This window comes from Manduca sexta, chromosome 16 (genome assembly GCF_014839805.1).
Source record: "Manduca sexta isolate Smith_Timp_Sample1 chromosome 16, JHU_Msex_v1.0, whole genome shotgun sequence".
NCBI classification, from domain to species: Eukaryota; Metazoa; Arthropoda; class Insecta; order Lepidoptera; family Sphingidae; genus Manduca; species Manduca sexta.
Window position 1 is genome coordinate 3,755,622 of NC_051130.1, and position 14,761 is coordinate 3,770,382.

Here is a 14,761-nt window from a genome sequence, read left to right on the forward strand (position 1 = left end):
TTATGTCCAACAATTTACTTATACATAACAAAATAAGGGAAAATAAAACGCGAAACTATAGTAAAAATATTTTAATTAAAACTAGTAAACTTAACACAGGCGGAGATGAGTATGGCTGACGATAACAACTTTTCCTTCGTCTTGTAAATCACGGAGGGCTTCGTCCAGTTGGTCGCGAGATACAGTCTGTAAGCAAACCATGTATACCATAAAGCATTTAGTTTTCAATGAAAGGAGTAGGTAGATAGAAACTAAATTAAATGCAATTATTTTATGAATAGCATTTACAATTATATATTGCTTATAACAAGGCCAGTTGATACAGTAAAAAGAATAATTTTGTTATCTATATGCACATAGGCCGGTGTGTCGAACAGGGTGTAAAATATATGCAGTGGTGTTAAATTCTCGACTGTTGCTTCTGTTGGAACCATTCTGATAAACTGCCAACCCCTACGTACACGTTCATGTCAAGGATCAACCAATCAAAATAACTCATCTGTAGATGTCACTGTCAAAAACTTTTTTATTGTTTTTTTTTTTGTTTGTATCTGTTACTACTTGTCAATGGTAAACTTAAAAATGAAGAACTCGTCTGTAACTATGTCACATAAACGTTAATTTGCTTATTCCATTCCTACTACTAATTCGATAGAAGCAGTAAACATCATTATTAGGAATAGATCTACACACAAACGATTATAAAGAAGCAATTATGCAGGCCGGTATAACTGTGTCGACCGCCCAGAGAGGCTTGTATCTTTGGTCGATCGGCACTTTCTGTAGGCTTCACGTCTCTTAACATCAGCTGCAGAGAAACCACTTTGCCGAACTACTATAAAAAAAACAGCTCAATCATGACTAAAAACCCGTGTCTTACAATTTGCGAAGCAGCATTGACCTCCTGCAGCAGCTTGGCGTGCGTGATGGTGTGCGGCTTGGTGTAGGGCTGTATGAGTTGTCGCAGCGCGGCCGCGAGCTCGGCGCGGCGCCGGCGCGCCTCCGCCCCCATGCCCGTCGTGAGGATCGCCACGTCGATGCGACCCGACGCCGGGTCTGTCGCCGACTGCTTCAGGGCTTCGCGGTGGAGTCTGGAATATTAGATAGCTTACATGAGTCGGGGTCTCATGAAAAATATTAGAATATATGGTTTTTAGCACAAAACTGGTTAATCTTGTTAGGAATAGTGCAAAACCTTTAAAGTAATAATTATTCATCGTCCACACACATCATACACGTACACACAAGTAATTTCAATATTTAAGGCATTTTTTTTTGTTGAGTGCGAATTTGAATGAACATTCCATACATAAAAATGTTATAGTAGAATTATAGTAAAATTGAGCAGGACTTACCTGGCCGCTTCATCAACATCGATGACTTCAACAACAGAAGAGAGTCGAGTTTTCGCGTGAGCCTCGGCAAGGCGTATCAATGACTCCAACTGACGGGGGTAGGCAGATATCTGACCTCGACCGCTGCCGACCCGCCTGAAACAATAGCAAAGATATTATAGACTTGCAATGAATAGTATTTTCGATAATACGCCGAACAACGAACATTCTACAGGCTCCTATAGCTGAATATTACCCAAAAATATTCGACCAGTGCGCCGCATAATAACTTATATCCACGTGTTTGTTTCTCGCCCGTTTATTCAAGTACACTGAACTCGCACCTACGCCACGGCGAAAAAGAGAAAGTTAAATAAGTGCCAACTGTCTAAAAATGTAGCAAAATTAGCCTTTGCACCATAATCCTTTGTACACATCTACCGCAGCATCTCTTATCAGCATTTTTAGTGGCAAATTACGACTGTAATCTTGATGTCCAGTTCGACTGACTCATGCAGTAATGACGAGGTATTTGGTGCAGTAATGCTATATCACCAAAACACATGAGTAAGGCGGCTACAATTTCCGGGATCGTGACATCAAACACTTCCAGAATCCACAGGTCGGCACAAATATCCTACCAATTACCGAATAAGTCGCGAATCCATAATTATTGCTTATTAACCGCCACTTTCCATAAACGACCCCAATCGCTTTTATCGTTCTGATTCAAAAATGGACCAAGAACAAAGACTTTTTGGCATTCTTACCAATGAGTTAATGTGATTGGTTCATTGTCAGAATCGGATTGAAGATCGAGATTTGGATCGTTTATTCAAAAAGGCTGTAAATAATTGGTACCTCATGTCAACGTAAGCGTCGATGAGCCGCTGTTGTGCCGTCTCGCTGAGCGTGGGCTGCACGTTCTCCTTGGCGAACGCGATGTAGTCGCGCATCAAACTCATGTCCTGAAATAAACCATAAACAAGTGTTACCTAAATATAAATCTTTGTTATGGATGTACCCTAGCCAATGACATTGGGCATTTCCGGAAATATTCGGCTGTGGAGTCAGCATGGTAAAAGAGAAGCTATGTCACTCTGGGACTATTCTATGCTCTGTTTGCATATAGTAAAAAAAAATGTATTCTGTAATTATTGCGAATATAATGTTTTATACTGTAAAAAGAGTATTTGACACAAGTCATTTATTACTTAACTATATTTTCTTATTACATCCAGTAGGATGCATCATAATTAGCGTAGAGTACGCTTCCAAAGTTACATCAAATAGATTCGAGTAATTCGCCCGCTGCATAACAGCTATGGAACGCGCCGAGCCCAATTGGCGCACATACAAATAAATACAATGCCATGCGGTGCCCTATAAATTCTGCTCTATTCGACTTCGCGCCTTAAAGTAAGACAACTTATAAAAACGGATTGCTGGTAAAAAAACAATATACCACAACATCCTCCTCTTCCTGGGCCTCGGTGGGATCCTGATAGTAGAGAGACACGAGATGCGACGCCAATCGTCTATCGAACACTTCATCTTGTGGGTCCAGCACTAAGAATATCAGATCGAACCTGCAAAAAATATCAAAATAGAATAGAGTGAAGTATTGTTAGTACAAAGTTTTGCTTCTATAAAGAAAAAAACTAAAGATCGAATTTTAGATGGCGTTATAAGAAAAAATATTTAGTTAAACTCAGGTAGACAGAAAAAAAGTTATTATTTTTTTTGAATGATCTAAATATTGTGTTAACTTTTTGTAACAACCTGAATAAGGCACAGTAAAACAGAATGGGCTAACTAAATTTCACATGGAGTAGAGGGGATGGACCATAACAGTGGCCAAGGGTCCATATAATACGATTCCTGCCAGCTTTCCTTTCGTAATTTATGTAAAATCTAATCGTCATTAGAACTCTTTCCAGACCGCATTTATGCATATTATTAGTACTTATAAGTTATGTCGAGTTCCCTTTTGCAAAATTTCATCCTGCGCCATTGGACCATAGACTAATATTATCTAAGATTTAATTATCAGTCTTATCCAAAATAAAGGCAGTTATAGACAAGAAAAATAGTAAGTCAATTCACATGCTATATAGTACTGCCGCCTTATTGGCAAAATAGCACTAATTACATACAAAATAGAGTCTTTTAAATAATCTCACCTAGACATAAGTGTGTGCGGAAGCTGAACATTTTCCACAATAGTTTTGTTTTTATTCCACTGAGATTCTGCGGGATTCGCTGCGGCGAGTATGGAGGTGCGCGCGTTCAGTTGGCAGATGATACCCGCTTTTGCTATGGATAGAGTTTGTTGCTCCATTACCTGGAAAATGTAATGTTAAGCAATTAGAAGAATATAATTAATGCACAGGGTTTCCCAAAATAAGAGGGTCAACAATAACCGTAAATGCAAATAGCATTATTGCAATGAGAAACGCGTAAACCCGTAAACCTAATAGTTTCTTTTTCATTGCATTTCTGATTTGAATATAAATTAAATTTGTTTCGTATAATTTTTTTTTACTTCGTAATAAGGGCATTTTAAACAGCTTTAGTACCTCGTGAAGCACACTGCGGGTGGAATCATTCATTTTGTCAAACTCATCAATGCAGCATATACCGTTATCTGCCAATACCAAGGCGCCGCTGTAAATAGAACAGAAAAGAAACGATTAATTTCATTGTTATTATACATATTCAAAAACTTGATAAACATTTTGTGAATATGATATTAAAATCACATTGTTGACTGTTATCCTAGTCATTACAGCACGACTAGATAGTGTATATGTGGTTCCAACAGACCGGCAAAATTGTGTTGACTGACGAGGTGTAATCATCTCTCGCCAGTCGACATTTTATTGAACCCCACTCCACTTTCCATCAGTTGCAGTTTGCCGTGCTTGAATAAAAATATAAATCAAACTAAAATTCACAATTATATTTTTTTTGCAATGAAAGTACAGGCATGAAAAACATATTAATATATTTATAATAAGAACATATACTAACGTCTGCAACACGAGCTGCCTCGTGTCGGGGTCCTTGGTGACGTAGGCGGTGAGCCCCACGGCGGAGGAGCCGCGGCCCGACGTGTACTGCGCCCGCGGGACCAGCCCGTACACCCAGCGCAGCAGCTGAGACTTGCTCGTGCCCGGGTCCCCGCACAAGAGGATGTTGATCTCGGACCTGGCGTTTGTACATAAGCACAAGATATACTTGATAACTTTATTAGTAATGTGATCAGATTATGGGACAGAACACACTTGGTGAAAAGTGGGCGCCCTGGTTGCGCCTCTGCATAGCGTGATGTGTGTGTATGTGTGTCATGTGATCATAACATCAACGATCGACATACATACGAAGTGTATTATCGACAATGAAGTAAAAATACATATTTACCTAATTATGATTTTATCTCAAGACTGGTCAACATCTGGCTAATTGAAAATGTCAGTCTAGTATAATTATAATACATTCACCTTGCAAAATATAGTACAACGTCGTGCGACAGATGCTATTTGCTGGATCCCACTATTTTTATGTTCTAAAAGAATAATAATACGGAAATGTGTGTGTGCGCCGAACATAAATAAGATTTAATATTGCCAAAATCTCACCTGAAATGTGTTCTGCCAGCTGCATTGAAATTCTTCTTAGTGCCACCAAGTAGTTGGAGTAAAATTCCCTTTTTAATGTCCAAATTTTCGTAAACAGACGGTGCGATGGCCCGGGCGAGGCGTTCATAACAATCCGGTTGCGATGCAAGAGCTTTGAACATCTCCACACGCTCTGGAGGGAAGCGATGCTCTTTCCTAGAAAATAAAAAATATTGCGTAAATAAAACTTTGCCATTTGCTGTTGTTTTTATTATGGGTAATTGTATGTAAGTTCTATTTCTTGTTCATATTGATTGATGTACTTAATATCTATACTAATACATATTATAAGGCTAAAGAGTTTGATTGTTTCAATGCTCTAATCACAGGAACTACTGAACCAATTCAATTTATTTTTCACTAATAGGAAGCTATATTACTCCTTAGAACTATAGGCTACTTTTATTAAAGGAAGACCTTCAGCCGAAAAATCTTTTGCACGCAGGCGGAACCAAAGGCAAAAGCTACTTTATGATATATAGCTTTTGCTCGCGGCTCCGCCCGCGTTATAAAGTTTTTCAGGCTAAAGTTTTCCGTTATAAAAGTAGTAGTTTCCCGGGAGCCTATGTTCTTCCCAGGGTCTCAAACTGTCTCCATACCAAATTTCATCTTAATACGTTGGGTAGTTTTTGAGTTTAACACGTTCAGGCAGACAGATGCAGCGGGGGACTTTGTTTTATAATATATTTTTTAGAACTTTTTAAGAGGGACAATCCCGTCATATATCATTGTTGCATAACTTTAACCGTTTACGCAGCGCACGCAACGGAAGCTCTCAAAACTAATAATTTTTCCCCGTTTTTGCAACATGTTTCATTACTGCTCCGCTCCGATTAGTCATAGCGTGATGATATATAGCCTGTAGCACTCCAGGAACAAAGGGCTATCTAACACAAAAAGATTTTTTCAGTTCAAACACGGTAGTTCCTGAGATTAGCCATTACTGCTCCGCTCCTATTAGTCATAGCGTGATGATATATAGCCTATAGCACTCCAGGAACAAAGTGCTATCCAACACAAAAATATTTTTTTCAGTTCGATCTGATAGTTCCTGAGATTAGCCATTACTGCTCCGCTCCTATTGGTCATAGCGTGATGATATATAGCCCATAGTACTCCACGAACAAAGAACTATCCAACACAAAAATATTTTTTCAGTTTGGACCGGTAGTTCCTGAGATTAGCCATTACTGCTCCGCTCCTATTGGGTATAGCGTGATGATATATAGCCTATAGCTCTCCACGAACAAAGGGCTATCCAACGCAAAAAGAATTTTTCAATTTGGACTGGTAGTTCCTGAGATTAGCGCGTTCAAACAAACAAACAAACTCTTCAGCTTTATATAATAGTATAGATTTGGATTGGAAATTAATATTGTATTGGACATATACAGAATGTATGAATAGGTACATAGAACAGCAAATTCTATAAGTCGCGAAATGGGTCAAAAATTGGTATTTTAATATAATATCTACATCCTAGTACACCCTGTATAACTTAAATAACAAGATACATCTATATCCATATTTGAATTTTTATGTAACATGCACATTTTTTACAGATTGAGAGTAGTTTTAATAAAGCGATTAATAATAATATTGCAAGTAAATAAATTAATTTACTAATTGTAATTATTATATTTTTGTGTTATGCACTGTGTTTTATATTTTGAACTGATGAAAAAAGCAATACTAAAGTTTCTTGTCCATTCTTCTCTAGTGAAAACTGTTTCTGAACTGGTGGTAGAGTATTGAGGGAATCTAAATAGTGTTTCACATTTTATGGGTTCGAATAAAAGTTTAATGTAATTGAATAGGTACCCCTCCTCGGTCTCGAGCAGCCTGTCGGAGTGCACCTTCTGGTAGTGTAGCGCGTCGATGTGCGTCTGATGTAGCGCTCGCAGCGTGGCGCGGCGCGGGGCGGCCGGCGCAGGCGCCGCGCGGAACACGCCCGTCACGCACACGCGCTCGCCCGCGCCCGCCGCCTCCACCAGCGCGCCGTGCGACATCACGCTCACCGTCGCCGGCGTGCGGCCCGCCGGCATGTCGTCTGAAGGCGAACATAGTAATATATTATGGATTGCGTCCACGTGCCGGAAAGGGTCGGCTTTCCTACACGTAATAGACGCATAGTTAGAGACAGGTCGTAGTGGAGCGAGTACCTGCGCGCACAGCACCGTGCGGCCTGCCCCTCCCAGACAATTTATTAGGGTCGCGAAGATTAACACCAGTGTCTCAATATTACAAACCGTCAACCATAATTACTGAGTAATGTTTGTAATATGATAATTCAAATAAAATACATTTATAAGAGTTCAAGGAATTTTTTCATATATTATTTATGATATTAAAGCAAAAATTTGAATTCCTATATTTTTAATCATAAATTGGTTTATTATAGGATTAGCTTAATTTCAAATATCAATGCTGCTGTAAACCATTTCACAGATATTGTATCAAGGTTAATCATGACAATATAAAGACCACAATTCTTTCCTAAATTTGTCAAAAGAATACGATAATAATCATTGTCTCCTTGGACAACATTGCACACCATCAAGTAGCATGTACTCATTATAACAAACCAGAACAAAAGGGAATATGGTTACCTGGCGACTCCTGCAACTTGACAAGCTGCTTGTCGCTGAAGTGCGAGCGGTTGTGCACGAGCTGGAAGCAGTGCGCGGTGTTGCAGTGGTCGCAGCGCGCGGGCTCGGGCACGCGGCCGCGCTGGATCTCCGCCGCCGCCGCCGCGCCGCACACCGCGCACCGGAAGTACGCCTCGCGCATCTCCGGCACGATGCCCGACGTGCGGATCACCATGCCCGATATCGTCACCAGCTGGTCGATGTCTGACATATTCAAACGATATTCAAATTATAGAAGCTTACCTCGAAATGTTACTTTAGCGTTTAGATCATTGTATAAGATAGATTAAATAGATTTAGTTGGGTCACTATCAAAGCTTCGAAAGCTATTTTAGATAACCCAGAAACCAGAGGCGTAGCTACCAGTGGCGAAGCGTCCATACAAGCCGATTCCTACCGGGTTACCTTTTGTAAATTAATTAAAAATAATAAAAGAAAAACATAACAATATAACTAGAATAAAAATAGTATATTCAAACAAGTCATCTTATATTTATTAAATTAAAATAATACTTCAATGATATCTGTCGTTCAATTCGTTAAATCGTAACTCGCGCGCAGTGCTCGCGCGTTATAGTGTTCGAAGTGAACCCGGCCGCACATAGCTTCCCTCGCGATATTGTTGTCTCTTTCACACGCAGCGCGTTGTCTTTGTCTAATTTTTGGAAGTGACGTAAAAATACATGCGTGCGTGCGTGTCTGTGTACTTCAGGGTAACCCGAGAATTTGCGGCTTCATGTTGAGCTATTGACGCGAAATATTTTTAATAATTTAGAATGTATAATTAGTGTGTGTGCGTTATGCATTCTTGTTGGACTCTTTTAGGTACCTATGTCCAAAATATATGGTTATTTTGTAAAGGAGAATGCCCATTTTTGTATGAGAGTTGGGCTACGCTTGCGTCTGTACAAAACCTTCACAAAACTATAAAGAATATATCGTAATTTTTATACAAATTGAAAACAATTGGATATTCGATGGGAGTTCGGAGTAATCAGAATTTTTATAGCGCGGTTATTTTGAGGTTAAGTATGGACTGCAATACCTAATGTAAGGTAGAAAGTACCTACGTGCCTGATTAAGTTCAACATTGCAGTACCTACTTGTTATTGCTATAAGCGATTAGTGGACGGTCTTTTCACCTAGCTTCAATTGCCCTCATAAGAAACTGATAGTTACTAACATATCTGATAAGACGACTCCAATAAAACTTCTAACATAGTATGGCGGAATATTAGCTTTTTCACGGAGCATACATATGTTACCTGACCTTTTGTGTATATGTTTATCTGACTTACGACTTATTCTATTACATGGATTACCTAATCGTTATTTCTACCTACAATTATCTCACTCCAATATGGCGTCAACACATATTGTAGAATAGTTACAGCTTAGTTTTTATGACCGGCCTTATGCCTGACGCCAACCCTATTTGGAGGATTCCGATCCCAGGCAACTCATGTTAAAAATACCGAGATAAAATGTTGCTTGGCCTGGAAATCGAACCCAGGAACTCACTTCACAGCTTTATTAGGCTTATAGTTAATTATCATAGGGAAAGAAAAATAAAACCAGAAATACGAAATCCGATGGATATTTTTATATAGATGTATACTTTTAATAGAGGTATATATTCTTGGCATCCCAAAATAAAACAAGAATTTGATAAAACTGCAGCATGTTTATATATACTCCTGAAGTGAGTGAATGACTTCTTGCAGCGTTGGTCGGGTCATGTCATGTTGTTATCTGTGAACCTCTCTATTAGCTGATCTCCAGCAGGCAGCATAAACTCATTCCAGCCTTGAAACCTAAAATATAATGTAGAAGTTGAGTAAACATGTTCAGATTATTATTATTGTTAAACTGTTTTCTTTAACTTTGGCAAAATATTTCCCACATTGTGGGTATGTTAATAATAATCTACATAACTTACAAACTGGACAGCTCGTCCAAGGAATATACTTGTCGTTGCTGTGGCGCCGCAAAGGTGCAGTCAATACACCGCCGGGATATGCCGTCTCGATTAACTGTCCTGGGTCTAGGCTCTAGACGACATTGTGTTGCTTAATAAAAGCCTTCCGTCTCAAAGTTCGAAACGCACACTATACACGTTGTTTTTTAAAAGAGGATTTTACGACTCAACATTAAAATACATAAGAAAAACACTCCGATCTTGAGTAAGATAAAATATATTAAAATATTTTAATGATTTAACATTTAAACAAATCTGAAGTGTGAAAATGTCATTAATTTCAGTTGCCAGTGTAATAAAAACCTGTACTCATATATTCATTAATTAAAAATAAAGTCCAGACATATTTTAGCTGACTATTGTATTTCTGTCAATGCAAGTACAAGTGGCTTTTTGTTTAGTTTGGGAACAATTAATATTTCCTCTTTTTTTACCATTTATTTGGAGTTTGGTCATAATTATTAAGTAAAATATATTATTTTATAACAATACATTTACTTTTTTATTCCATTTAAAAAGGGAATTTGTTATGAATTGGTATCAATTCGCCATATTGGCAGTACATTATCCGGTGTTTCATTTGCAACAATTAAACAATTTTTTTTTTCATATCTTATAAACCCCCATTCGCTTATGACTGAAATAAATACAAATGATGTAATAATTAAAATGATGATTTTTCGTGGATATTTGGTTAAGACGCATGACTGACGCAAAGATAGCCTGGTTTTGGGCATTGTCCTTTAGAGACTCGACATATTTTTTATGTTAGAAGGAAATTAATAAGTAAAATATCATAATATATTTTACTGATTTAAATTTTTTGTGAACAGCGTATTATACTATGTTAACTGTAGAAAAAAATATTTCGTCTGATTCCCTTTTGAAAATTTTCACCCTTCGCCACTGGTAGCTACCGCTGTATCAGCCGCATCAGTGATACGGAACCCCGATCGTTGAGGCCCCTCTCGACCCATACCTACATTAAACTACGCAGGCGCCCAAAAGTTCGCACTGTCCTGAAAGGCTCGCAACAAATTTAGATATAGGGTCCCACTATAGCAAGCTATGCTACTGTCAAAAACATAACCAACTTGTAAATAGCATTAATTTCTTACCTTCTGGATTGAGGTCCCGCATGTGTCGTTGAGGTGCGTTGAACGGGCGCACTTGTATCTGATGTTCGAGCACTGCTGCGGGATACTTTTCGAAGAACAGCTCGTTTACCGCACCATCGAAGGCTGGCACTACCTGTAACATTTAGCATAATATATATTTGCAATTTAATAATAATACTACTGTATAATTAAACAAAAAAACAATAAAATAACTAAAATATAAATAAATAGAATTGACCATACTACTGTTAATATAATTATTAATGTATTTAAAACAAACAAAAATGGATTTCTGGATTATCCTGTAAATTTAAAATTGATTTGAAGGGTCATCCAATAAATTTGTTACTGGTTTTGTGGAACATCCCATAAATTTGAAACTGGTTTTTATAAAAGCATTGCTGAATTACACTAATCTTACCTCTTGTGGGTAGCATATAAGTTGCCGATGTAGTTTCGCGTCGAATATTTTGATATGTTCACAGTCTACATCCAGGAATGGTTCTTCAAGCATGTGGATCTGGAAATTATTGTTCACAACATCCTTTTTAGCCGTTTACATACTAACATAAGGCTCTGAGCATCGAAAAGCAAACAATGCAACACACATACAATATGAATTGTTTTGTATATAGAAAATAGTGGTAAATGATAAATAGTAGAGTAAATAACTTACCCTTAGAATAAGGGTAAATAGAAAACGCAGTAATTTTAACTTTAAACTTAATAAAATCTACCCAATGCATAGATTTCTGTAGAGTACACATATGAGAAGTAATTACCTCTTCCAATTTCTGTTCATAAAGAGGCTCGTTGCTCACTGCAGTTGGTTCAACAAATCTTTGTATGAATTTGATGAATTTATCCCTACACTCGGATATGGCGACGTCGGTACCCCACACTACAAGTTGCGGCTCGCTCGAGACAACCTCTGCTGCGCCGTCTTCCGCCTGAAATAAAAATATGATGTTTTACTAACTTGCCGAACTTTGTGTGCTGAGATTTAGCTGTAATTATTATAAAGAAATATTATCAAACATTCTTAGGGTTCACTCTGAACGGTCCACTATTTTAGTCTGAGTATTTTTAAAATCAAAATAAAGAGAAAATCCTTTTTGGATTATAAACTTATTTAACAAACATCACAAATTTAATCAACATGACATTACTAATCAAACCTCCAATATAAACATGTTAAAATAAACTTAAAAATTTCTGAATTAAACAGCACATACATACAAAACATGTTGACTGATCACCAGTTGCAATCGCAAACGAGTTTCGCAAGTACCAAGTCCTCTGTGTTGAGCAGTTGTAGAATATGTCTGTCACGAATTTTAGACCCAGCGGTGCTAACGTGCCACCATCGATTTTGTGAAAAATGCCTGTTTCAGTACTGGGATGATAGCGATAAACCTGAATTCATTGTCTGCCCGCTTTGCAGGGCTAATGTGTTTAAGGTTGAGTTTATTAAGGTAAGTAATCATAAATTAACACATAGAGGTAGGAAAAAGAGATCTAATGTTGACCTAAAAGAACATAGTTTGATTCCAAGAAATTATGAAGAAGTATGTTATTTTAAAACTATGAGAACCGTTGGCTCAACAGTCATTTCCAAAAATCTTACATTTTTTTTGGAATATTTTATAACTATGCTTTTTTGAAATATTTTACAGAAAGATGACATATCAGCTACTGAAGATTTTAGAAGGACTTTCAATCCATTGCCAAAAATAAGTAATACAAGACAAAATGCAACAAATGTGATATTCTATGTGAAACTTGGTTTGTTGATACTAATACTGTATTGTTTTTTCAATTGGATTCATATACCACTGAATCTTTTAATATTGGTTTCACATATTCTTGTGAAAATGGAAAATAAAATGTAATATTGTATAGACTTTGCTATCTGAATAGTCTTTTAAATTCATTTAAATACTGAACAATAAAAAATGTTTAGCAATTTTTTAAATGTGCAATTTTATTTTTATCATAATTGATTAATAACTCAATGATAAATATAAAAAACTTTATACACACATCAATAACATTGCCAAAATTAGTAAGTAATTTTGATCAATATACATCAATCATATAAATAAACCCAACAGAATAAATTAAAATATGATCTGCATTAAACTTAATTCAAATTTGTCCACTTATCCTGAGATTCTGAGAAATGGTTAAATTAAAGAAATAAAATGATTTTGATTGGTGTACCCCAAGAAGGTTGACAGGAGTAGAGGGAAGATGAGCTATTAACAATAACTGTATGTAATGAATTCTTACCCTTCTAGTAGGTGTGGGCGCTGGCACGGCTGGCCCAAGCTGGTGTCCTCTGAGATCAGCCCTCTGTCTGGCTGGCGTCATGGCTCCCCTCATAAGGGAACGTGGAGTACTCAAGGAGCTGGGTGTGCCATAGTTGAGTGGGGAACTCATGTCTATGTCTGTACCTGTGATAAATATTCCTTGTTAAGAGGCATTCTGTGGCTCACCTTCCTTTGTTTGGAAACCATTCATCATACACATTCCCTAAAGGATCGCAGGCACCATAGTGACCTCATTGAAACTTATAAAATATTAAATGGGCACTATGACATCCAGGGGTTGCACAACCTGTTTAATCAAGACACCAATGTTCGTCTCAGGGGCCATAACAAAAAACTATTGTCCACCTTGTCCAATAACAAACCACATATGCATTTCTTAACGAACAGAGTAGTAAGAGCGTGGAACAACCTCCTATAGGATGTGGTTGCAGCAGAAAATGTGAACAGGTTTAAAAACAAACTTGAAGAATATTTTGCTGGGAAGTGAAACTGGAATTGATAATTACATGATACAGGCATATCAGTTAAATAAACTGTTTGCCTGATAACAAAATAATAATAATAATATTATGTAATGTTTATTTTAATATATAGCAAAAATAGTTATGCTTATAATGAATACCAGATATGGCAACTAGATTAGGTGGTCCATTCAGTATTGTTATAATCGCTTTTGCATTACATATATATTATGGCTCATGGCTCCAGCTATGTGAAAAAAAAAAACAGAATAAATTAGTATTTCCCTGGTATTGGTTTGTTCAAACTAACACACTCTTCAGCTGTATAGCTTTAGTATAAATGATACAGCACTGATTACCTCAAATACATATTTGGTTACTAATATTACCTATGGGACTTGATGCAAAGCCTCGAGCAGGTGATGTCCCGGGTGCTTCAGCTGGAGTGAGGGGAGGCCCTTGTGAGGTCCCTGGGGTGCTCCGAGGAGTGCCGGGAGTGCCATCTAAAAGTTAAAAAAATAAATCTAAAAATAAAATTTATACAAAAACATGAGTGCATAGAGAAGCTATGCAGGTTAAATATCCTGCATAGTATAAATTGCTGCCAGCAAAAAATTGGATTTCTTGCAGGGTGGATAAGATACTCTGTAACATGCTTTAAATTATAAATAAGATACAAATTAAGTGAGTACATCATCTGATTACTTTTAATGATTATACTTCACCTATTGCAAATTTTACAAAATATTATGTTGCGTTTACAATCAAATACATAGTAAAATTGTTAGGTTATAAACTTTAGAATCAACTGTAAAATGATTGCTTAGTGTCTTAGAATGTAGCAGTTTCTGAATTGCACTAATTAGTTATTACCTCAATATATAAGTATTTGCAGATATTATTGTCATTAAATTTACCTTTTGATGGTGTACCAGTGGATCTCTGTGGAGTTTCCGGTACAACAAGTTGTTGTGATGATCGTGTTCTGCGAGAAGGAGTTGCTGCATCGGATGATGCGCGTGATGACGGCCGTTTAGATGGAGTAGACATGTTTATTTCACAATTATTTTTTAGTCACAACTTATTGTTCGCATCAGATATAACGTTACGGACTCATTCAATGTTTGTTTTGGCGCGAAATTACCGTTTTTTGTGACATTCTCTGTCAAAAATTTATTTATGGTATTAAATTTTTTTATGCGTTAGTCG

The 14,761-nt window shown here is 37.2% G+C and overlaps 1 protein-coding gene and 1 long non-coding RNA gene across 2 annotated transcripts; one reads left to right on the forward strand and one right to left on the reverse strand.

Annotated features, from left to right (window-relative positions):
* Positions 1 to 56: 56 nt before the first annotated feature.
* Positions 57 to 14,704, reverse strand: LOC115447362 (DNA replication licensing factor MCM4). The gene is made up of 17 exons (XM_030174389.2): positions 14,470 to 14,704; positions 13,942 to 14,055; positions 13,051 to 13,214; positions 11,541 to 11,708; positions 11,180 to 11,278; positions 10,759 to 10,891; positions 7,624 to 7,866; positions 6,836 to 7,064; positions 4,976 to 5,170; positions 4,368 to 4,544; positions 3,914 to 4,001; positions 3,518 to 3,678; positions 2,800 to 2,923; positions 2,196 to 2,302; positions 1,356 to 1,490; positions 881 to 1,091; positions 57 to 186 (listed from the first exon to the last, which is right to left on the reverse strand). Exons 1-17 carry the CDS (start codon positions 14,600 to 14,602, stop codon positions 91 to 93), a joined length of 2,577 nt encoding a protein of 858 aa, XP_030030249.2. The 5' UTR covers positions 14,603 to 14,704; the 3' UTR covers positions 57 to 90.
* LOC119189457 lies at positions 12,056 to 12,733 on the forward strand. The gene is made up of 2 exons (XR_005112419.1): positions 12,056 to 12,233; positions 12,435 to 12,733. It is a non-coding gene; the product is annotated as an uncharacterized LOC119189457 (long non-coding RNA).
* Positions 14,705 to 14,761: the final 57 nt, after the last annotated feature.